The sequence below is a fragment of the Lipotes vexillifer genome, unplaced genomic scaffold, assembly GCF_000442215.2.
Source record: "Lipotes vexillifer unplaced genomic scaffold, Lipotes_vexillifer_v1.1 scaffold1524, whole genome shotgun sequence".
Taxonomy (NCBI): Eukaryota; Metazoa; Chordata; class Mammalia; order Artiodactyla; family Lipotidae; genus Lipotes; species Lipotes vexillifer.
Genome location: NW_006773476.1, coordinates 397,091 through 421,781, shown reverse-complemented (window position 1 = coordinate 421,781; position 24,691 = coordinate 397,091). Strand labels below are relative to the sequence as shown.

The 24,691-nt window shown below is 36.6% G+C and overlaps 1 protein-coding gene across 1 annotated transcript in view; it reads right to left on the bottom strand.

Moving 5' to 3' along the window:
• THOC2 (THO complex subunit 2) overlaps positions 1-24,691 on the bottom strand; it is a 94,830-nt gene that overhangs the window by 10,668 nt on the left and 59,471 nt on the right. Inside the window, exons 13-31 of the mRNA XM_007448346.1 lie at positions 22,851-22,892; positions 22,294-22,424; positions 22,095-22,196; positions 17,731-17,815; positions 16,983-17,076; positions 16,500-16,580; positions 14,489-14,585; positions 12,334-12,451; positions 11,160-11,339; positions 10,169-10,333; positions 5,599-5,874; positions 4,198-4,339; positions 3,583-3,740; positions 2,515-2,643; positions 2,020-2,151; positions 1,748-1,932; positions 1,067-1,245; positions 718-820; positions 8-42 (exon numbers count right to left, since the gene is read on the bottom strand). Of these exons, the coding sequence (XP_007448408.1) occupies positions 8-42; positions 718-820; positions 1,067-1,245; positions 1,748-1,932; positions 2,020-2,151; positions 2,515-2,643; positions 3,583-3,740; positions 4,198-4,339; positions 5,599-5,874; positions 10,169-10,333; positions 11,160-11,339; positions 12,334-12,451; positions 14,489-14,585; positions 16,500-16,580; positions 16,983-17,076; positions 17,731-17,815; positions 22,095-22,196; positions 22,294-22,424; positions 22,851-22,892 (2,434 nt within the window). The remainder of the gene's footprint in view (positions 1-7; positions 43-717; positions 821-1,066; positions 1,246-1,747; positions 1,933-2,019; positions 2,152-2,514; positions 2,644-3,582; positions 3,741-4,197; positions 4,340-5,598; positions 5,875-10,168; positions 10,334-11,159; positions 11,340-12,333; positions 12,452-14,488; positions 14,586-16,499; positions 16,581-16,982; positions 17,077-17,730; positions 17,816-22,094; positions 22,197-22,293; positions 22,425-22,850; positions 22,893-24,691) is intronic.

Below are 24,691 nucleotides of genomic sequence, written 5' to 3'. Positions count from 1 at the left end.
TCTTTCCCTTTCTCTTTGTCATTTTCTTTAACAGCTTTGCTGCTTAAGAATAAAAACATGACATTTTAAGACAAATGGTCATAAAATATATTCAATGTTATAAATCATAAAGCGTTTCTTACTGACTTCAAAAATTCTAGGACTATGAGTAGCCCTTTAAAAACTAAAGGACAACTTTAAGACAAGTAAAAAGCAAGTGCTTCTTTATCCAGTAAATAATAACCAAATTCACAAATAGCAGATTAAAAAAGAATAATTAAAGTGATGTTAGGCCCTTTTTTTGTACATGTTCATAACCTTTGAGGATTACAAAGTAACAACCCAAAACTATCCCATAAGCCAACCAAGGGTGCTACCATCAGGAACTGGATTACTTGGCTGGATGGACCACTGGTCTAAATTAGTAGGCTTCTCTCATGTTAATTATTCTTACCCAGATTGTACACAGCAAACACTCAGTCCTAAAGATTTTTTTTTTTAACTTCACCATACATACATTCCCCTGCATATCCCAGCAGAGGAAACAAAGTCAGTCTCAGCATTATACAAAACGTGAGAATGGTAAGCACGTCATCACAATAGCAGTACAGACAAAATTTCTAAGTCCAACAAAAATGACTTCCATAGTATTCATCTATCACCCTCTGTCATTCATGTCTAATGAGGTTGCTTAATCATATAAGAATTCAGAATTCTGACATACAGCAGTGTTCTTACCTGTTAGAGCCACTATTTCCATTGCTTGAATTCCCTTTTGGTGTGGCACTAGAAGCTTTATTAACTGCTTTCACACCACACTGAGATCTCTCCCTTGATTTATCTGAAATAAAGGTAAGGTTTTATTTGACAAGCCCCTAGATGTAAATAAGCTACAATTGCACAGCAAAATGATTAGAGACTAGATAGAAAGAAACAAAGGGCTGATCACTTCTTGACAGTTACATATTCCTACTTAGGGAATAAAAAAGTAACTTATAAGCCAGCATTTTACTTGTCATGTGATACAAAACATTTCAGTTTGCTGAAACAAAATGTATTACTTATAAATGTCTACAAATAAGCATACCAGTCTCCTCAGTACTGCTTTCATCCGATTTAGATGCACTTCCTACTGACGATGAAGAAGGCCCACCGCCAGGCCCATTTTGTACACTGGCAATTGCATTCCTCGGAGGGGGGTCTTTGTGATGAAACTCATTTTCAGGTATCATGTATGACTTTCTACTTTTCAACTGCCCAGAGTAGCTGAAAGTCGCACAAAGTGTTTAAATATACAAATACAAGTCAAAAGGCACAAACATGGGGTTTAAAAGAATAAAATTAGCAAGTTATTCACTCTGCTACTTGATTCCAGAGAATAAAAAATATTAATTTGCAGTAAGTTCCTGAATGTCTTTATAAGAGAACCTAGATGCTTTCTTAAAAATTTCAATGTAAACTAATCCTTCAATTAAAATGCCTTTTTTCCACTATTGAAGATTTGATAACTCAACTGATGATAAAATTACATTTCCTCCAAACCAGGATATACTATATATGATTTCTGAAACTATCATCCAGTATAGACCGGAAGCTGATAATCAGAAGTGACAACTCTCACCAGCCTGTGGGAACATGATCGCATAATCTCCCATAATCTCCTGAAGTAAGGCAGAAGATAAACTTCAACACTGTAAGACATTTTAAAGTCTTCAGAATCCTTCTGTAATCTAGTCTCATAAATCACATTAAAGTATAATTGTGTTACCCCATAGCCAATGCATATAGATCTGGCCTCTTCTCTTTTTCCTCTTGGCAGATTTTATGCACTCTTCTTTCCAAAGCCTGACCCAGATTCAAAACTTTTGGGTACCAAGGAAGTATTTTTGTTAGCACAATCAAGATATTCCTGATGTGAGTATATTCGCCTGTTTCAAGGCAATGTACCGATGCCTACAACAAACATTTTAAGATCTGTTATTAAAAAAGTATAAGTATGAAGAGAAAAAACCACCTTTGAGAAATACAAGTTTTTCTTACCTTGGTTAGTTTGTAATGCCATTTATGTACAACGTGTCGAAAATTTTCATAGTCTAATTGATCAGCTTTATTTCCACCATCAAAACCAGTTGCCCGTAATATAGTAAGAAATCCTGGATAATTTCCACATTCCTAAGGGCAAAAAATAGGCTGTCAATTTTAAAGAAAAATTATGTCCTCCAAAATAGTAGAAGCTGAAACTTAAGTAGACTAGATTAATTATTCCATGTGAAAACATAATGTGTATTTTGAATGACAGGTAGTTTTCACAGAAAGATCCACCTTATTCAATGACATTAATTTGAAATGTCAGTTTGAGATAGGATAAAAATATAACATTTTTTTAAATAATGAATGAATTGTGCTTAAATTTTAAACATTGTTGTACAACTGAATCTTAAACTCAGCTTCCCTTTTAAAACTGAACCCAGAGCTTACTGGAAGCGGTCATTATATACATGGTAAATGGGTAAAATTTAAGAGTATTTGTCATACCTTTTCATACGTGGCTCTATCACTGTGCCACCTGGTCACAGTCTCTAACATGCAGCAAAGGAATCTCCCATATCGACTAGCTTCATTTTCAGTACAGCTTGCGACTGTGTAAATTATATCAGAGAAAACCTACAGAAAACAATGTGTGAAAAATAAAAACAAATCAAGGTCAAAATTAGTTCAAAATATTAAAAGATCATGTAATAGCAAATCATAATAAACTAAACAGGTAAGTTTAGTCAAAATGCATCTTCCCCTTTTATATTCACAATTCCAGAGACCTTTAAAGATTCTGGCTTTTGTGAGGAAATAGCACATTCATAACGCAACAACAACAAAAAAAACCCACTTTTATAAAGAAAGCTGATTTACAATGAGGGAAGAAAAAAACTATCATTATTATTACAACATAAGTTCTTTAACAAAGACTTAGCCATAGATATTACTGGGGTTAAGGGGACAGTAAGCAGAGGCGAGGCTGATAGAAACTAGAAATAGGCAGCTGAGAGGCTGTAACATACGTCATGTTTTTAGACCACAAAATGCAGCAACTTATTATTATGAAAAAAGCCAGATGCAAAAATCTGTGAATGTGACCATATTGAAAAGCATCCCTGCTTTTATATATGTGCAAAAGTGTAAGCTTTTTAATTGTTTCTTGAGGGGGTGAAGGTTAAAAATGGAGAAGAGAGTTCTAACTATTATGACAAACATATAAACCCAAATGTTGAGTTAATGGATTAACTAGGGGTGCTTATTATATATCAGGCACTACTCAAAGTGCTTTTAAAGTGTATAGTGACTCATTTATTCCTCACAACAATCTTATGAAGCAGGTACTATTATCCCGTTTTACAGATAGAAAACTGAGGCACAGAGAGGTTAAAAAAAAACTTGCCAAAGATCATATAGCTAGAAAGTAGCAGAGCTAGGATTCAAGTTCAGGCACTTGGCTCTTGAGTTCATGCTTTTAACCACACACACAATAATACCTCTATAGATTATATATAATGTTTAGCTATCTTTGTGTGAGACTTTTTTTTAAAGGTTGCAATAAAAAGAACTTACTCGATCATAGCAAAGAAGTGTGGAAAAATTTGGAGTTTTCTGTTGATGTACCAATTCAACAAAACGAGCACAGTAAACAGCATCAATTGCTGAAAAAATACATCGAGGAAATATACACAGCTGTAGAAATTTTGTGATGGTCTCATTTTTGGTAGATTCTAAAAATAAGGGAAGAATATATTAAGTGGTAAACTTCTTCCTCAAGTGCCTCAAGGCCACTAAACATGACAACATAAACTTTAGTGTAGAGAATGATATAAAACCACAAACTATTTATAGTTTGTAACCAAAAGGTCATGCCTGGGATAAGACTTTCATTTTCACTCTGTGGACGTTTTTCTACCTATAATTTCTCCAGAAATAAGATTTTATACAGAAAAGTTGAATGATAAGCTGCCAATATTGTAGTTTTAAGTTAATTAATTTCACCAGCAAATTAAATCTGTTCCTTCAGTGAACATGTGAAGTCGACTCTGCGTTAATGAATAACCAAAGAATGGGATAGTGAACACTGAGTTGAAATACAAACATAATACACTTCAATACCTCCAAAGTTATAAAAGTTTGCTTTTTTAATGTAGCAGTGGCAGAAATTTAACAATTCCAACAACTTACTTGCTAAAAGCCAATTGTCCTTTTCCAGTTTCAGTCTCTGTAGCACTCGCTGTACATGTTCCATCTGCTTCTTTTCTTCTTCAAGAAGCTTGTCCTGAAGGGCAGTACATCGCTCCTTTTCTTTTTTCTTTTTATTTGGAGGCTACAAAGTATAAGTTGGATACTTTTCTAACTACAGGCACATTACCTCTCCTTCTTTTAATTAAAAAATTTGAGGAGATAAATGCTGATATCTTATACTAATTACTTCAACAGGGATGTTTAGGAGTCCACTTGGATGTGCTTTGACCTCCATTCAACAAATCCGAGACAAAGTCAGTCTTCGTACACTATCAAAACAGGATACCTTCTCAACACTGGTACTTTTACTCTGAGGCATGGAGTCATCTCTGATCCTTCCTTCTCTGTTCCAATATTCTAACTGCTTACAAGTCTTTTGCATTCCCACTACCTCCACCATAGTCTATGCTCTCAGTACTTCATAATGAATTACCCAAAAAGCCACCTAGCTGGTCTCCCGCCTAATGCCAGTCCCTTGCCCTATCAAATGTATCCTTCATATCACTGTCACGAGCAATCTGCCTAAAGTACCATTTTTACCATTATCGCTTCCCCACTGAGGAATCTAAAATAGCTCTCAATTTTATCAAGCCTTCCTTTTTTATTTTAAGTGCATTTTTAAAAACTAATTATTTATTTGGCTGCGCCGGGTCTTAGTTGAGGCACGTAGGATCTTCGTTGCAGCACACGGGATCTTTTATTTGCAGCAGGTGGACTTTTGGTTGCGGCATGCGTGCAGGATCTAGTTCCCTGACCAGGGATCAAACCCCGGCCTCCTATGTTTGGAGCGTGGAGTCTTAACCACTGGACCCCCAGGGAAGTCCCTCAAGCCTTCCTTTCTAACTTTCATTGCTCTGCATCACCTGGCCCCAACCTAACCTTTCAAATTTATCACTAAGCCCAATCGCCACAGTAAAAGTGGTCTCTTTAAACCTCAGACTACTTCATACCTTTGCTGAAGCTTTACAGTTGCCAATTTGCCTCCATATTTCCAAACTTAACCTATCTTCAAGGCCTATCCAGTTCAAGACTCACCTCTTCAATAAAGCTTTCTCCTAAAGAATTCTCCTTTGGGGAATTCCTATTGCTCTTGCAATTGGAGTTAAGTAGATCATTTTAAGTTGCTAACACAGCCCTCAAATACCTTTTGATTGGTCATAACCTCCACATACTCACTAAGCCCCTGCCCCACCCACGGAGAGGATAACCTCTTAAACCCACTTAGAAAAACATTATGTAACAACAAGATAGGAACATGAGCTAATACAATTCCAAAGTATGGATAATGTTGAATTAATACCATGAAGTTATTGTACTTGAGCTACTAGACCAAAAACCTACCATTTCCTGATTGTCATCAATTGCTTTCATCTGGACTTTAAGTTTATTGACTTCCCGTTCATAGCTGGTATGTGGAACTGCAAGGTCATACATTGTCAATGACCAGAATGTGGCATAGAATTGAGGGCTGATGTCGTCCCAGACTTTGGAAACATGTAAGGAAACCACTGCTTCATGGACAGGAGCCATCACCATTTCACATGATGTAATGTACTTGTGAACTTTATGTTGCTGTTTATTTCCCTTCTCTGATTTTTTAAGTTCATCATACTTTGACTGGAGATAAAAAGTAAAAACACACACATACAATATAATTTATAGCACTGATTTTCATAGTATAAAAACCTAGGTTCCCTTTTCAAGAATCAGAAGATGACCAATCAAAACTGTTGCAGGAATTCTAATTTCTTACCAACAACATTTCTTTTAAGATAAATCATCCCTGGGAGCTGTTTCAATATTTAGCCCTGTGTGCTTACTATAAGCTTTTCCGAAGATTCTTATTGCATCTGACCTGTTGAGTAAGTGAATAGGGTATGTGGGCCCCCTGTCCATTTCCCCCACCCTACTCTCTCTTGCTGTTGCATCAAGGATTGAACATGCAGGGTTTCCACTCCTGCTTTTGAGATATTCAAGGGAACCAAGTAGAGGGTCTTAACACTAGTAAAGAGGCAGAATGGAACTAGTAACAGCCAACCAAAACGTTCAGAACGTTTTATCGCTACATGGAGCCCCTATCATCTGTTACGATTTGTCAATTAAGAAGCTGGATCAACACAAAGGAAGGTTACGAGAACGTTACCATAAGACCGGTAAGTAGGGGGACCAACTGTCCAGGTTTTCCAGTGATTGAGGGGTTTCCCAGGATGCAAGACTGTAGTGCTAAAACTGGGAAAGTCTCAGGCAAACCAGGACCAACTGGTAACCCTATTGCTAAGCTAAATTATGATTTTCTCTGAATGGCTATGGTATACTGGAGTTTAAAGCATGTGGGAACTGACTTAAACCACAGCTTTTTTTGGCCTGATTGGTTTATCCTAATTTGGGGAGAGTCAGAGGAAGGCCATACCCTTAATTGTATGAGAAAAAGAATCTGTTAGTACAATGGGAGGGACTACATATTAGTTCACAGAATGTGTCAAACATAAAAAAGAAAACAATACAAAGTGGAGTTGTTGCTATTATCTCATGTCCTTCAGTCTCTGAGACGAAAGAGCTCTCACCCAGAAAACTGTCTGGGTTAGGCATCATCTCCTGAAGATGAACCTAAGAGGAGATCTAAAACTAGCTTCTTCTTTATGCTAGAAAGCACTTAAATCATTTACAGTTTGTGCTAAACATGGAGCCCAGAACTAGAAGGTCTGAAGTCAAAGGTCCCACTTCCAGTTCTGCATCGTGATAGGCAAAAAGAGTCTTGGCTCCTACAGTCCAGCTGCCGTCCCTCCTGAGCGCTCCATACCCCAGGCTCACTGGATTGAAGGCATGCCAAGTACTCTTTGTTCCACAGTGTATCTCAAACAGGCTCTGAGAATCATACAATTACTTTAGAAGTGGGAAAAATTATCTCCTGTTTTCCCCATTTTAGAGAGCACGCTGGTAACTACTGAGGCCACATAGGTGGCAGAGCTATAAATATAAAGAACATTACTTAGGAGAGAGGTCCCAATTACACCAGAGACCTGAGAGAATAGCAGCTGGGATAAGAAAGGCTTTTAAATTTTTGAGGGTGGGTCCTATTGAAGGCAACTAATATGAATCTATGTGAACGGAAAGACAGCTGTTGAGGTTCTAACAAAACACAGAATAAAACAGTGATGAAACTACCTGCATAAGATAGCTTATCTACCTGATTTGGTCATATTTAGAATATGAACTAGGGGAAAAGCCTTTCTTTCAGACCAGTGTTGCAAGGTGGCTCTCAGCAATTAAAACTGAAAATTAGGTTATAGGTATGACAGTGTTATATGATAGCCCCAGTCTCCCTAATCCTTTGGTTCTGAATCTGTGACTTCTATTTCCAGGCACCCCCCTCATTCCTATCTAGTTGAAAAAAAAAGTAGGCTTGATCAGAAAAGACGGCTATACTGCATATTTGCCTAGGACAAATATTTCCTTGCCTAAAGTCAGTTTAACCCTTCTTTAAGCTCACATCTTCAGTCAAGTGGATAAGTATAACAGCTCTACAAAGTCACCTGGGGAACTAGACCTACGGAATAGAACTGATACCCACTGTTACTGTACTTTTTTTTTTGTTTTTGGCTGTGCCGCGCAGCATGCGGTATCTTAGTTCCTCAACCAGGGATCGAACCCATGCCCCCTGCAGTGGAAGTGCAGAGTCCTAACCACTGGACTGCCAGGGAATTCCCTGCTGTACTTCTAATTACTGTTCAAAAAGCTCTTGGCCTAACAATGTTATTCCCATGAGAGCCTGCCAATAGTCAATTTATGGAAGGGACCTAGCAGCCCTCTAATACTCATACTCTCTCATCAAAGGTTCTTCAAGAGGGGCTTTCACCCAAGAGGCAAAAGTAAGGATCCCTAGGAAAGCCTGGATGCCCAATCCAGTGTAACCAAGGTTGCCGAGGAATTCCCTTTCCAGGGGGTGGCATGTGGCCTACCCCTGATTTGGTTGTAATAGCCACCTCTGTATAAGTTCTCTGTTTTTCTCCTCAAACTTGAAAGGAAAATGACATTTCTTTGTTTAGGTATTTTTATCTCTTAAATGACAAAGACACAATATTTTACATAGGCTACGGAAAAAGTAGCTGTTGGTATGAATGACCTGCTCCGTTTTCTGACCTGGAAAAGTTCAGCCAACCTCAGGCAACCAGGTGTTCCTGTTTGCTAGGGTTCAATAGCGCTGATTAGTGTGTCACTTCTCAGTATAGCACAGGGCAGGTCAGAATTTCTGAGATGAAGCAATTCTCCCACCTCAGTCCTTCAAGAAATCAGGTCCCCTGTTGTATAGCTGAGACTGATCTACTGTGGGGTGGGGCGACAACACAAAACGTAACTACACAAAGAGAGCATAACAATTTTCTGGATTGAGAGAGTCTAAAGGAGAAGAACAGGCCCAATCCTACTCCCTTATTCCCTTTTTCCCTCTAGAGAGTACAGCACAGTATTACAAGTGATAACTGAATCAATTAACATTTAGTTAGTTGTTAGAGGGTAAGTGTGAGACTGTGGCAGTTGATATGTAAACACTAACAGCTGATGGTTGATTAAATGATCAATTAGATCCCAAATTTCTCAGCACCTTTTCCCCCACTCTACTACACAGCCCTGTATCCCCACTGGGAACAAGAAGGGAGCCTACTTAAAGATAAGGGAACAAGATCTTCCCCAAAATCTGTAGTGAAAGCCTTGCATAGTACAGACTTAAAAAACAACAACAGATAAACAGAAGGGCCAGAATCTAAGCCTACAGAAAAATGAAGAATATGCTTGGGCTCCAGTCAGAGTGGGGAAGTACCACAGTTTCCAAACAGAGTACTGATCATGGCCCTGAGGGAGAAGGAAAAGTAAGTTCCTATTAGAGGTAACTGCTTTAAAGGGAAGAGTCCAGGTGGCAGATAGAGAAAAGGAAGAAGGGCTGTCTTTTCTTCCCCCACATCCTTACTTTAATTTCGATACAGTCACTAACAGGATACCCTGCTTGGGAGGGCGCTAGTTTGCTTTTTGTTGTTGTTTGTTGTCAGTTGTTTCATTTAGGTGGAGAGAAATAAAACAAGAGCCATGAATATACCTTTCCTAGAAGTTACACAACACAGAGTGCAAGAGTACTTAGAATGTTTGGGGTTGGTTAAGTCTGTCAGTCTTTATTTCTTTCAAGGCAGTATGGGTAATAGCAAGTCAACTATCTGACAGTGATACTGTCACTGAGGAAACAGGATTCTCTGTATTCAAGAGGAGTGTTTCTCAGAATGACGTACCACATTCGCCTGCATCAGAATCATCTAGTGCTTGTTAAAAAAACAAAAACAAAACAAAAATCCCCAGGTACCGTTCAAATTACTAAATTAGAATTTATGGACATGGGGTTGAGTTTTTTTTATATTTTTATTTATTTATATATTTATTTATTTTTGCGGTACGCGTGCCTCTCACTGTTGTGGCCTCTCCCGTCGCGGAGCACAGGCTCCGGACGCGCAGGCTCAGCGGCATGTGGGATCTTCCCGGACCGGGGCATGAACCCGTGTCCCCTGCATCGTCAGGCGGACTCTCAACCACTGCGCCACCAGGGAAGCCCGGGTTGAGTTTTTAAGATGCTTCCTTGGTGATTCCCTAATAATTCCCTGATGAGCTTCACTAATGTTGGAGAACTATAGTTCTAGAGAGCCCATAAGACATCAACTTGGACAACTGGTGGTGTAGTAACAATAAAATTATAGAACTAGTAAGACTTACTTTTTAAAGGGGATATTTTCATTGCCCACTGTGCAGAGCTGAGTATTAACAAAAGAGCAACTCTCTCTATCTATGTCAAATTAAAATGCATTTACAAATAAAACAGTTAAGTAGTAATGTGGAATCATTCCTGAATGGCAGCAAAGATACTTATACTTACCGAAATATGGTGTGCATACATTGGCCTAGACAGGAAAAATGCTGCATCATGGGGTGTGTGAAATTCATTACAGAGCACATCAATTGAAGGCACTCGCTTTATATAATCTTCTGTGCTTAGATTAGATGCTAAAAACCCACCAAACTGTACCAGGGTATCATGACACTAAATTTAAAAAATAAGACAAAAAACACAAATGTGCTACCATTTTACTAAACCAACATAACATTTTCCAAAATGACTAAGATATAGTTTAACAATATTTTGATTAACAATTAAGAATTCAAATTTTACTACTTGAAAGAACTTTGGAGACAATCTACAAACTTAATCATATAATCATATTACAAAAAAGATACCCAAGTCCTGAAAAGTTGACTAATCTAAGACTTTAATAGTCAACCAAGGTCTCAAGTTCCAAGCTATTGTTCACCACCTTTAGTAGCAGAATATATTTATCTAAATCACATAGAACAATTTTATGTATGTGCAAGTCAATTTTCTTGGCCCTTAAAAGTCGAAAACTTTATAAAATATGCATGATGCTTTTTATTTCCTTGTAATATAGTTGGTGATAGTTAAACACATTTTGTAGGCTAACCATAGGTTTTGGTGCTTAATATTTTAAAATATATTTTATAAATGAAGATCATATCTACTTTGTTGTGGCTGAAATTCCAGATTTCCAGATATCAGAAAAGATGAGAGCAAACAACCTGAAGTTATCTACTTAACTGAAAACCTTATACATATTATTATATCCCCTAGATCCATCTCTTAAATATCATAATTTGCAAAGAAAGAGTCTCAATTTCCAGAATGTCTATTATATATATAATTATATAATTACATATTATATATTGTATATAATATATATCATATGATATATATATGATGTGCAAAATGACATTTTTCAAATTGTATCACATTCTATATTTTCCACTATCAAGATTTAAAAACCCACAGAAACACAAAGGCCACTTTAACTTGCCTGATCATAGAGCTTTCCCACGAGTTTCAAATGTTTCTCTCCACCTTCCTGAAAGATTACCCCATTCCTCTGCTGAGCCATAAGCAAACAGAGAGGAAGAGCAAGATCATGGTCTAATAGTGCATCCTTTAATCTCTGGGAGGATTTTTTAGTGTTTCTTATCTGACCAAAGTAACCACCCTGCAAAAGAGAAGACATAACTTTACCAGTGTACCAGTACATAACACATGCCATCTGATTTGAAGAAAAAACACAGAAAGGGTTTGGTTACAATCCTGAAGATAGCAAACCCACACACTCTACATTCCTTCCCTCTCTTTACAAATTTATTTTACTGACACTATTACTGTCACTGGCTTTAGTCACTGGCTTAAAGATAACTGTCAACTGTCTTTAAACTTCTACATATTTTCCACTTTCTACCATGCAGTCCCTTATAAAGGATTATCCTTTAGTCAGTGTGGGGCAGAGTCAACAACAGAGTAACTATGCTCAGATTTATGCCCGTTGGGGTATCAAGGACCACAGAAGATTTGATATTTATTTCCCTCCAGATGTATTACTTATTGTCTTTTACACTTTGTTTCAGCTTTTTAAAAAGGTTAAAATAACTAGTATATCGCAAATTTTAAAAGGGAGGTGGGGGCGATTGTAAGAGGAGGGTATGTATGGCTTTGACACTTAGCTTTATGTACTTATGTGCTGTTTAAATTCTTTATTATGAACATGAGTACATTTTGATTACTGTAGTTTTGTAACACTGTCTGAAGTCTGGGAGGGTTATGCCTACTGCTTTGTTCTTTTTCCTCAGGATTGCTTTGGCAATTCTGGGTCTTTTATGGTTCCATATAAATTTTACGATTATTTGTTCTAGTTCTGTAAAAAATGTCATGGGTAATTTGATAGGTATTGTATTCAATCTATAGATTGCTTTGGGTAGCATGGCCATTTTAACAATGTTAACTCTTCCAATCTAAGAGCATGGGATATCTTTCCATTTCTTTGAATCATCTTCAATTTCCTTTATTAATGTTTTGTAGTTTTCAGCTTATAAGTCTTTCACTTCCTTGGTGATGTTTATTCCCAAGTATTTTATTTTTTTTGATGCGATTTGAAAAGGGAGCATGCATACATTTTGAATTTTGAGTCACTAAACAAAAAGAGCAATTCTCACCTCAGCTTTTAGTTGCTCTCCACCAGTCATGGCCTCTAGTTGCTCCATTGTCATTTCTTCTGTAATTTCTATTCCTGCCATTTTTTGTACCACTTCTTTCAATATAAGCAGGTCAAAACTATTTAGGAAAAATAAGAAATAGTCTATAGTTGAAACTTCAAACATAAAAGTAAAAATGAATTGTAATTAACATACTAAGAATCCCTAAATTATTTGTATATAAATATTTGGGGCGTGTAATATGTTTAACTTTTTACTTGGAAGTAATTTCAAACTTACAGATAGGATACAAAGATAAGAATAGTACAAAGCACACCCACATAGCCTTTATCCCTACTTCACCTGTTATTAACATTGTGAACATCCTGTTCACTTTATCATTTCTGTTTTCTCTCTCCCCCCCCCCCTCTCTCTCTCTCTCTCTCTCTCTCTCTCTCTCTCTCTCTCTCTCTCTCTCTCTCTCACACACACACACACACACTCTCTCTCTCTCATAATTTTCTTGAACTATGTGAGAGTAACTTATCTAGTAAGTAACATCATTTTAGAGGTACCTAAAATTCCTAATTACCCCTAAAATTGCTAATGTGTTTCCTAAGACTATCGCTAACCACAGCAATAGTTATCAACTTTAGTAAACCTAACACTGATACAATATTTTTATCTAATATACAGGTCATACTTCATTTTTAGCAGCCAACCCAATAATGCCCTTCATAACATTTTCTTTTATCCTCCAGTACAGGATGCTCAATATGTATTTTTTGATAGTATAGAGCCATCTCTTTAAACAATCACACACACTTGGAAGGAATGGAGGGAGAGAGAGGAGAAAGGAAAAAAGGAAGGAAATGTAAATTCCAAGTTGTGATATTTGAGCCTAAGATGACAGTTTAGTGGCCTGCCTGACACATATTTATTACTGTGCCAACAGTTATTCATTTGAATTCTCAAAGTTTAGGACTGTCAATGGAAATAACACCTTATGACTTCCAAGATCTTCCTTAATTTGTTAAGTAATGAAGATAAGGAAAAACATTCTTTCCTACAGAACAAATACAGATGTTTTTCCAAAGAAAGGTAAAGCTAGGTATACCCAAGACACAAGTTAATAGACAAAGGAACAGTTTTCTAAGATTCTTATTAAGTGCTTACTCTCTCAACTTGCCTTGCTTCTCTAAACATAGTTTTTGAAAACAAGAGGGCCCTTTTCAAATAAGTATGCAACAAGTACCAATGAAATATTTTGTTTTTCCTTTAAACAATCTTTTCATTAGATGGTCACAAAAACTATATCACAGTACAGAAAACTGAACTAGAGATTTAAAAGTAATGTGACGTTTTCCTGGCCTATACAGACACAGAAGAGTAAAATGTATACGAATGGCCAATAGATGAGTATAAAGCAAGTGATATATGCGGATTAAATCCCAAACCTAATTTTTTTTTAAGCTTTCCCTAAACCAAAATAATCTGTCAAGAATTACTTAGGTAATACTTGTTTGGAGCACCAGATAGCTTTACAGATTTCTGTTTGCTTTCTACCAGAAAGCTTTTGAAAACCATTTCCAGCTCTTTGAGTCTAGTCAGTCTATTGCTGATGGGGTTTAATATACATTCTAATTCAAACTCTAAGCACTGATATTGGTCCAGAATAAAATAATAAAACTCAGTATTTATAAAGAAAAGAAGACAATGTCCAAAAGGTGCATTAATGTTACCTATCTCTGAAGTTTAAATTCAACAAATAGTTGTGTTTTAAAGATACTATATATACCCTCAAAATAAACACATTCCTACCAAATGTTCAATGTAAAGGCCAATTACTGTCCAGTAGCATAATCAATAGTGCAATGAGTTTTGTCATAAGAGGATTTACAATATACCATATCAACCATTTATTCAAAAGCCTAACAGGTAGTCAAAATGAGTTAGTTACTTTAATGAGTTACACATATAGCCAAATATTACATTTCTTTCTGTATATTTTAAGTTATTTCTTTTAATTAAAGAATTCCACATAAATAAGTGAGCAATTATTTTCTTAAGCCTACAACCAACAGTTTTTCAACATAATAGCAATGTCAGTATCCCAATACCAGCAGAAGTACTCTAATTATTGCATTTCATTTACATATAAATTTGCTATGAATACCTTTTGCCTGCCTTTAGCTGGTTAGCCACATATTGAAGAAGACCAGCAAGATCAATTGGATATTTACGAAAAACTGCACCACAGAAACTAGCCAGACCTATATGAGATAAAAAAGGAATAGGGCTTTTTAAAAAACAGTTCATAAAACAAAAAGCACAATATTAAGTGTCATTTCAACGAAATTTCCAAAACAAAATGAGGTGGGAAAAATTGTATTGCTGATGCCACTGAACAGAATTTTACAATTAATAATAGCTAATATTTATTGACCATACATATGCCAAGCAATCTATTAAGTTCTTTATGTAATTATCTCATTTAACCTTTGCAGTAATCATCTCAGGTTGGTATAAACCTATCGATGAGGGAAATTCCGAACAGACAGGTCATGTAACTTGCTCATGGACACACAGTTGGTATGAGGTAGAACAGTGATTCAAACTTATACGGCCTGATTCCATAACTTGTGGCGTTAATTAGGCCACAACAAAATCTTGCAGATAACTCAGTAAACTTGAATGATCAACAAAACACCCGCCCCTCAAATGTTTGAGTCACACAAAAAAATCTCATTTTATCTAGGAACATGCCACTAGTTGTGGAGGGGCAAGGAAACACTGCCAGACCAAGAAGCAATCAAAAGACCAATTTTAGCCAAGAGTCCTTATCACATTAGTAGGGAGAAAACCCCACTCAAGACAAGAGCAGGAGGGACTTCCCTGGCCATCCAACTGTTAATACTTGGCACGCCCAATGCAGGGGGCATGGGTTCAATCCCTAGTCAGGAAACCAAGATCCTGCATGCAGTACGGCATGGCCTTTTTTAAAAAAAAAAAAAAAGAGGAGGAGACCCCAGTAAAGTCAAGTGATCTGCAGCCTTTTCAAGAATTATTTGCTGAGCACCTAAAGGACAATGGACAAAACACAGGTCCTGCCCTCAAGGAGCTTACAGTCCAGAGAGATATAGAAAACTAAACTAAAATAACTATGATGAATAAAAAGTTCCATAGAAGTACAGAAGAGGGGCACCTTATTCTGACTTTTGGGTTGTTAACAGGGAAAGCGTTCCAAAGAAAGTGACCTCTAAGCTGAAATCTAATGAATAAGTAGAAACTGTGTTGGAAGAGACGAGTGGGCATAGAAGGGTACCCCAAGAAGAGGGAATAACATGTGCAAAAGGCCATGGAAAGTGCAAGAAGTTCAGCATTAACGGAACCTAGAATATTAGGGAGGGGCAAAAGATGAGACTAGTACAGAAAGGACCCGATTCCAAAAGAACTTACTTGTATGATTTATTACAGATTGCAGAATTCAAAGAGCAATGGGGAGCTACTGCAAGATTCAGCTATCAGAGACACAACAGTTGAAAGAAAATGTAACTGGCTGCTAGAAATCAAAGGTACAAGGGAAAAAAATGAGGCTAGGGCTTTTTGTTAAACAACCAAGTTTTTGTTCTTTTAAGGTGACTGGAACCTCAGGATGGAAAGGAGAGAAGGGAGAATAGTTCCCTTAAGATTAATTCTTCTAGGGACTTCCCTGGCAGTCCACTGGTTAAGACTTCACCTTCAAATGTAGGGGGTGCAGGTTCGATCCCTGGTTGGAGAGCTAAGAGCCCACATGCCTCACAGCCAAAAAACCAAAACATAAAACAGAAGCAATATTGTAACAAATTCAATAAAGACTTTAAAATTGGTCCACATCAAGAAAAAAATCTTAAAAAAAAAGATTAATTCTTCTAAAATAATAGAATGGATGGGAACTTTCATCTCCCCAGTAATGCTTGCCCAAATGCTATCACAGCCAATATTGGCCTCTTGAGTTAGAAAATGAATTAAGTACCATATGAACCTCCTTACACAGCCAAGGACATGGACCCTCTGTAGAACAAGCTGAGTGGCTAGATATTCTCAAGAGCACTTGACAAATAGGCTCTTAGCATAGGTAACAGAATACATAGCATAGCAATGACAAAAGATGGAAATTTCATCCTTGGAAAAATAAAAATACTTACTCTGAAGCCAGCTTGAGATGGTTGTGTCATCATGTTTCATTCTCTCCTTTTCTGGATTAGCTAAAGCTTCAATGATACAATCTTTCATATATTAAGAAAAAATTTTGTCACCACATCCCTAACGAAGACCGCTAAAACAACAACAACAAAAAGCCACCCCTTGGAAAATAAATTGTTAGCTCCAGTTTATTACCAATTATGGAAAAATACACTCACTGTAGTACCAACTTTTCTTTTTTAGCCTCTTTCCCAGCTTTCAGCAAGCAGATTCTAACTATATCAAAGATATTTAGTAATCTTAACATTGTCTTTCCCAGTATACAACACAGACACACACACAAACTCCCAACTGGTCAACCTCTCGATCAGCCAACTGAATCAACCTCAGATGGTTGCTAAAGGAACTTAGAGTGAAAATAAAACATTCACCACTAAGATCTATGAAACGTGAAATCTATGTTATTACTTCACCTGAAAGGATACAGGCCAAGACGTCATAATTCAACGAAGTGAGGTATTTCAATGAATCTACTACAGGTGTTATTAAGTTATCATACTTCTGTATTTGTGACAAGATCTGGAAGACAGCAACAAAGAATAAAAGGCATTGACTAATCAAAAGAGAACTTTTACTGTGCTAACTAAATAATGGCTACACTTTTTTATTTTTCAAAAGAAATAATGCTTAAAATTAGTTTCCTTCCATTGTGTATTTATATAAAACCTACTATTCTATCATTTCCTTAGAAAATATTTTCTTAGGCTACAATTTTCAATTAGGAAATAATTCCAGGGCATCCAAACTTGAATTTTGGAATTATAGAGGCTAGACTTATGTCAAATGTGTTTTAGAAATCTCTTTCTAAACATGAAAGTGTTACATCTGAATCACAATGAAATGCTGTCCAAATGTTTCTAAAAACTAAAATCAACAAATAATGCATCACTTTATTAATGTTTTTATAACTCAAAATGTGGTACACAAGACAATGTTAGTCTGTTTAATAACAGTAGCACTGTCACTTATTGTTAGAAAAGTAGATCAATGTGTTAAATATATTACATACTAAATTTTGTTTTTAGAATAACCATACAGTGTTTCATTTGCTAAAGTTTTTGTCCCCTAAAACTATCAAACATTTTTAAACTACATCATTCTATTTCCACTTGTGCTGATTTAAAGACTACAAAAAGAAAAATCCCTGAAAATAGTATTAACCTCAAAACATACATAATCAAACAAAATGGTTGGATTGCTGTGGCTCAACTTCCCAATTTGTCTTCCAGAAGGCTTCACATTTTCCTTGGTTAGACGCCTACAAGGGGAGAAAAAGGTGGCAGGGATCATCTTAAGTAATTTCCCTTTTAATGTTGGTAGCTTTGTTACATCATGAAAAAAATTTTATTTCCCAAATATCCAAAATGGATCCATGTAAACAACCACCCTCATCATATGCTTTACTACAGGACTTGGGCTATTTTGATTAGGCATTCTCCAAGAGGGTATTAAAATTTTGTATTAATGCTTAACATTTACAATATACACATGTTCATTTTATAGTAATAGTCTAATAAGCATTAAAACTCTTAACGTACTCTACAAGTACATAAAACTCTTCTTACAGAGAATAATTATTTTAGATTTAGAAGGGCTCATTATCAGTTTAGGGATTAAGATATCAAATTTGGTGTAATACTTTGAAATGCCTCATGCCATCTGTCTCAGTGACCCTAACAGAGTAATAGCTAATGCTGCACTCCTTGATAAAAGAAGTTCTCTGGTTTTCATATTCAAAGTAAACAATTCTTGAAAAATCAGTTCTACTCTTGTCCTTCCTCTTTAATTCTCCCTCTACTCAGTATTCTTTTACTAATATTTTGGAAATTTATATCTACGAAATGCTTACAAATTCAAAACAATTATTACACAGGATCTTAATCTCTTCTGATGAAATTACTACATAATAAATCTAGAAACCTGAAAAACTAACATGTGACAGGAAGCTTTCTAGAGTGAAAATATAATGAAGCAAATAATGAATTTAGTTGACAATTCAAGGAATGTGACCATTCTGGAAGTGACAAACTTGATCTAATTATCTTAAGAAACTTCTTATGACAAAACTGATCCATCAATCAAAATTATTTCATCAACAACTGCTTCCCTTTCCCATTCTGCATGGCCCAGTTTCTTTTTTTCCCATGAAAAGAGAGACCCATCAGTTTTAAACTTTGGCTATACTCTGTTCTACTTTGAAGCTTTATTTGAAGCACAAATAAAGTTCTACCACCACCTGCCCTTACTTCTAACCCTACTATTTCAGGCAAGCCCTCCTACTTGCCAAAGCCAACCCTTCCTTTCCATATTTTTTATCCCACTCCCTTCTGCTTCCTCTCCCACAACACCAAAAAAAATAAATAAAAGGAATATTCTCTTGATTATGTCCTCCTCTCAAGCAACCATGGTGCTTGGCATATGGAACACAATCAATGAACATTTGTGGCATGAATTACTGGATGCCCTATAGAAAATTCATGTTTTAAACAGTAATCAAAACTTGTGAAATTCCCAAGCAATAAATTAATACATTCCATTCTCAACTTAAAAAGTTCAATCAATATCAAAATCGTATTAGTCAAGGCTGGTGAAACAGTTGAGCTTACAAATATAACAAAAATCCGAGTACATTAAAAATTCTGCACATATTCTTCTGTGATAAACATTTGTATTAATTTACTTATTCATTAATTCATATTAATGTCTTCTGTGACAGGCAAAGTGCTAAGCACCAGGAATACAAGGATGAGTAACAGCACCTGCTCTCAAGCTCAGTCCAGCTGGGGAGGTAGATTTAAAACCACTTTTAAAATTTTTATATTCTTAAACAAATACAGCAACTTACAGAACAGTACTTATTATATGCTATCAGTAGTATAAAAAAGGAGGGAATAATATATTTGTATTCACTTGCATATACATAAAAATAGCCGGAATGATAAATAAGAAGCTAAACAGTGACCACTTTTTTTTCCTTGGGAGAACTGACTGGACAGGGTGAGAGACTTTTTACTGTCTACCTTTTCATATCTACTACAATTTAAACCATGTGAATATATAAAATAGTCAAAAATTAGATAATTTTAAAAAGAAAAATAATCATAGCAATATACATAAGCGGTATGATAGTATTTATATGTATATGAGATAGTGGTAGCACAAATAAAGAACAATCAATTGTGCTTGGTGGTATGTGCAAGGGAAGGCTTCACAGAGGTGACACTGGAGCCCACTGTCCAATGATGAGGTCACCAGATGGAGAGAGGAAAAAGAGGTAAGGGAAAACCTGTACAAACAAAAGAAACAAAAAATTATATGCAAAGGAAAAGGAGACCATAGCACACTCAGGGAAACATAAGTGGGCTCAGTACAGCTAGAGGTAGAATTGGCGGGAAATGAGGATGGAAATAGGGAGAGACAGATCATGAAGGTTCTCTTACATCACCAAGCCATAAAGTCTGACATATAACCTGCAGGCAATGCTTAGTCACCAAAGGATTTTGAAGAAAGAGAATAATACAAGGCACTATAACACTCCAGATAAAAGAACTAAGTTACTGGTGGTAGAGAGTGGAAGACACACATTCAATATTTAATGTATCGGGGCCTCCCTGGTGGTGCAGTGGTTGAGAATATGCCTGTCAATGCAGGGGACACGGGTTTGATCCCTGGTCCAGGAAGATCCCACATGCCTCGGAGCAACTAAGCCCATGCGCCACAACTACTGAGCCTGTGCTCTAGAGCCTGTGAGCCACAACTACTGAGCCTGCACACCTAGAGCCCATGCTCCACGACGAGAGAAGCCACCGCACTGCAATGAAGGATAGCCTCTGCTCGCCGCAACTAGAGAAAGCCCACGTGCTGCAAGGAAGACCCAACACAGCCAAAAATAAATAAATAAATTTATCAAAAAAAATTAATGTATCATTAAATAATCCATAAAAAGCACTTAGTTCAGCACCCACCACACATAGTAATGGCTTCAAAAATATTAGTTGTTGTTAAGTTAGAAACTCTACTTGGGGAATTTTTAAGCCTGGAACTCTTTTGGAAGGACCAGTTCTAATATCATCTCTTTCCATGCCTTCCCCAACTTCCATGGGGTGAAATATTCATTCTCCTCTCTATCATCCCATAGAACTTTATACATATTGTATAACAGCATCTATTAAACCAGAGTGTGATTGTGCACACACCTGTTTCCCTGGTAGGCTGTGACTTACGACAATATCACTCAGCAAAGAAAGTATCACTGGGGGCTTCCGTGGTGGCACAGTGGTTAAGAATCTGCCTGACAATGCAGGGGACACAGGTTCGAGTCCTGGTCTGGGAAGATCCCACATGCCGCAGAGCAACTAAGCCTGTGCGTCACAACTGCTGACCCTGCGCTCTAGAGCCACAACTACTGAACCTCGCATGCCTAGAGCCTGTGCTCCACAACAAGAGAAGCCACCACAATGAGAAGCCCGTGCACCACAACTAAGAGTAGCCCCCGCTCGCCGCAACTAGAGAAAGCCCGTGCACAGCAACGAAGACCCAACGCAGCCATAAATAAATAAATGAATAAATTTATTACCTAAAAAAAAGTGTCACTGCATACTGTTAGTTAAACCAGTGAATGTACTACTTCTAATTAGAATAACCATACGACTGCACAAATGTAAAAGAAATGACAATGAACAGCCTTGCTGAAAACCCTTGCAATACAGCAGTGTAATTAGTATCTAAACCAATACTGATCTGAAGTATACAATTTTCATAATTAAACTTCAAACAGTTTATCAGGAAGTATCAATAGATTAACATCACTCTTATGTTTTGTTTTGTTCGCAGTACGCAGGCCTCTCACTGTTGTGGCCTCTCCCGTTGTGGAGCACAGGCTCCGGACGTGCAGGCTCAGTGGCCATGGCTCACGGTCCTAGCCGCTCCGCGGCATGTGGGATCTTCCCAGACCAGGGCAAGAACCTGTGTCCCCTGCATCGGCAGGCGGACTCTCAACCACTGCGCCACCAGGGAAGCCCCACTCTTATGTTTTTAATGACATGAAAATAAAGCACACAAATGAAAAAATTAGAAATTTTTCAAAAGCTGACTCCCTAAGGAGATAGTTCTGCATGATTCTACTAGATCTTCCAGAAAGAAAAAAGAAATCTTTATTATAACTTTCAACAGAAATTCCTAGAATTTTGACTACCTTGTACAAGCCACTGAATGTATTATGCAAACTGAGCAAAGGCTACACAGTATGCTCTCCTTTAAAGAAAAAAAAACACCTCATCCTATAATATAATGCATCCTAAAGAGGATTTTTATCAGATTTTATAGCTGTGCAAACATGACAACTACAAAAACTAACATGGTAGTCAAAATGAGCTAAAAACCACAAAAATTGATAGCCACTCTATGTGTAGTATATAATTAGCTACACCATTAGCAAATACTCCTGGGCTTCCTCAAAACTGAGGCTCAGACATAAGCTGGCTGAAAGAAAGTAAATCAGATCCAGATATTAAGAAGAAAAATAAATTAAAACTTACTTCATGATATATTTGGCTCTGTCTATTGTTTGAGCTTTAACTTTTACTAAAAGTGGATGACTGTTGTAAGTTTCATTCTTCCACTGGCCATACAGACGATATCTTGAAAATGATGAGATGAAGAATTAGGAAAAGTTAAACACTTAGAGGTTAGTGCACTAGAATAGTAGCTAAAAATACAAAAATATTATGTATTTACCTATGCTGATATGGAAATGTTTTAAACATTCCCCACAGTTCCTCAGACATACAAGCATTGCAGTCCATCAAAGAAAGAGATGGAAGTAATACCTGGTCAGTAATGCTAAGCAAGCAGCTAAGGATAACTTCCTACGAAAAATGGAGGAAAAATTATTTCAGTTAAGAGGTACATATTAACCCCCCCCCCAAACAAATTTATGTAAGCCTTGGAAAAATTGCCATTTCTTGATTTAATAACACACCATATCTAATCCCCCACACTATCACTGTACTTTTCACAATGGTTGTGTTTCTCCATCTAAGAAAGCAAATGAGGAAAGGGGTAGCAAGAATGAGGGACTTTTTATGCCTTTTCCTTTCTCAACATGGTAATCCTCAAAAACAGGAGGCTGTCAATCTTAAAAGATACTTTGTACAATATACCAAAAGCTACATTCAACATGTAAAGTATAAAATAGTTATTCACATAGGTGATTAAAGCTTGTTCAAAGTAAAATTTACAGTATGCTGTACCTAGACAAACATTAGACACATTGGATTTTTCTAGTCTCTTACCGTCTTCTCTTTATCTTCTTGTTTGCTTCCATCAGACTGAAACTAAAATTAAAAAAAACTATAAATAAAATGCAAAAAGGTTAAGATTATGCTGTCACAATTTCGTTTCTAATTTGAAAAAAAATTAACTTGCATGTAGTTGTGAATTATTTCATTACTTGTTACACACATGTAGATTTTACATATAGTCAGTATTACCAATTAACATTTTAAATTCTCATCTACATTTCTAACCTCCAAATAATTTGTGACATTCATGAACTTTAAATGCCAGTTTTATAAGCCAATTCTTTTCTCAACCTCATTATCACAAACCAAAGCATCCTAAAACTGATCTGAGTATTTATTATAAAATTGTAGCCAGCACAATTTAGTTATAATGCATTTGCATTTCTCCTTCGAGTTGTTCTAGTTTTCCCCCTCAGAATTGGTAAAATCTAACACTAAAGCAACGACAACAAAAATTAAACCCAAAGAAATTCAAAGCTATGTTTTAATTCACCACCACTTAAGCCCTAAGAAATAGGCCCAAAATACTAATACCATTGCTGACAAAGACCAAACCAGTTCCTAACTTGGACAGACTGAATGAAAAAGCCTGGGTCATTACTTTATCAGTGATTTGCAGGTGGGCTGCTGAAGTGCCATGTTTGACAATGCTGTCTATACATAAAAAATGAAATTGTGAGTAACATTTGTGTGTGTATAGGCAGGTGGAGTGTTGGGGGAGTGCGCAAAGGCCAAAAGGACAGGTGAAGCACTGATACTCAAGGACAATCTAGATTTCTGGAATGTATTTAGCTCAATACCAAGTATGAGAAAGGGAAAAGCTACTATGCAGCTAACATACCTTATTGGTAGATAAGGATATTTTGTGCATGTATGTTTTCATGCTTGAGTAATTTAATGGGTGTTACTACAGGGAAGTCTAACTTCCGTGCAACATTTTCACATAAGACTTATTCAGGGACGGCCATGTTACCTTGATGGGAAAACATACAGAATCACACTTTTTTAATTGGCAGGTTAAAAAGATATGGTTCCCTTTCACAGAAACGATTATTAAGTCAACATACATCCTGGTCAGCAAATAAGGAGTCAGGTTATGAAGGAGTGGCCTGGCAGAAAACAAACTATATAGTTGCTTTTATTTTGTTGGAAGGGGATGGTAATTCTGGTGGCATACTGCGTGTACACTGGGAGACAGAAATAACGGTATGTCATAATTGGAAGAATCCAGTTTATAGGGTATTGTGTTGGGGATAAAGGCAGTTAAGCTACTCCTTTGCTAGCATACTATGATTCAAATGAACCTAATAAAGCTATTCATAGTTTTCTCCATACAAATAAAACATTTTCTTAGTTACTAAGCTGTCCTAATTCCTCTTACTAGACACTTATATTAGTTTCTAATGTCTGTTTGTCAATTCTCTAGATTTCACAAGCAGGAAAATTTGAAAGAGAGAAAGAAATATGGAAAGCACAAGGAAACTATCTAGAAGAGCAGTAAGAAAAGGTTTCTATCAAAGGCTAATTATAACCAAGATGAACAAAAAAACAAAATAAAACAAGATGTACATGCATGTAAAAGTGATTTTCTTTACACATTCCACTCCCCTGATGCTTTCTTTTTCATTTAGTTTAACTTAATTTGCTTTTTAATTCAGAGCACATACAAAACTCTCCATTCCCACAATAGAATACTAAAAGGTTTATTGAATGGCCAGGCAGAGTTGAAGAAAGAAAGGATGGGGAGGGACAAAAGACATTCATTCATTCATTCATTTGTTTACTATGTGCCAGGCAATGGGAATTCAAAGATGAACAGTAGAGAGTTCCTA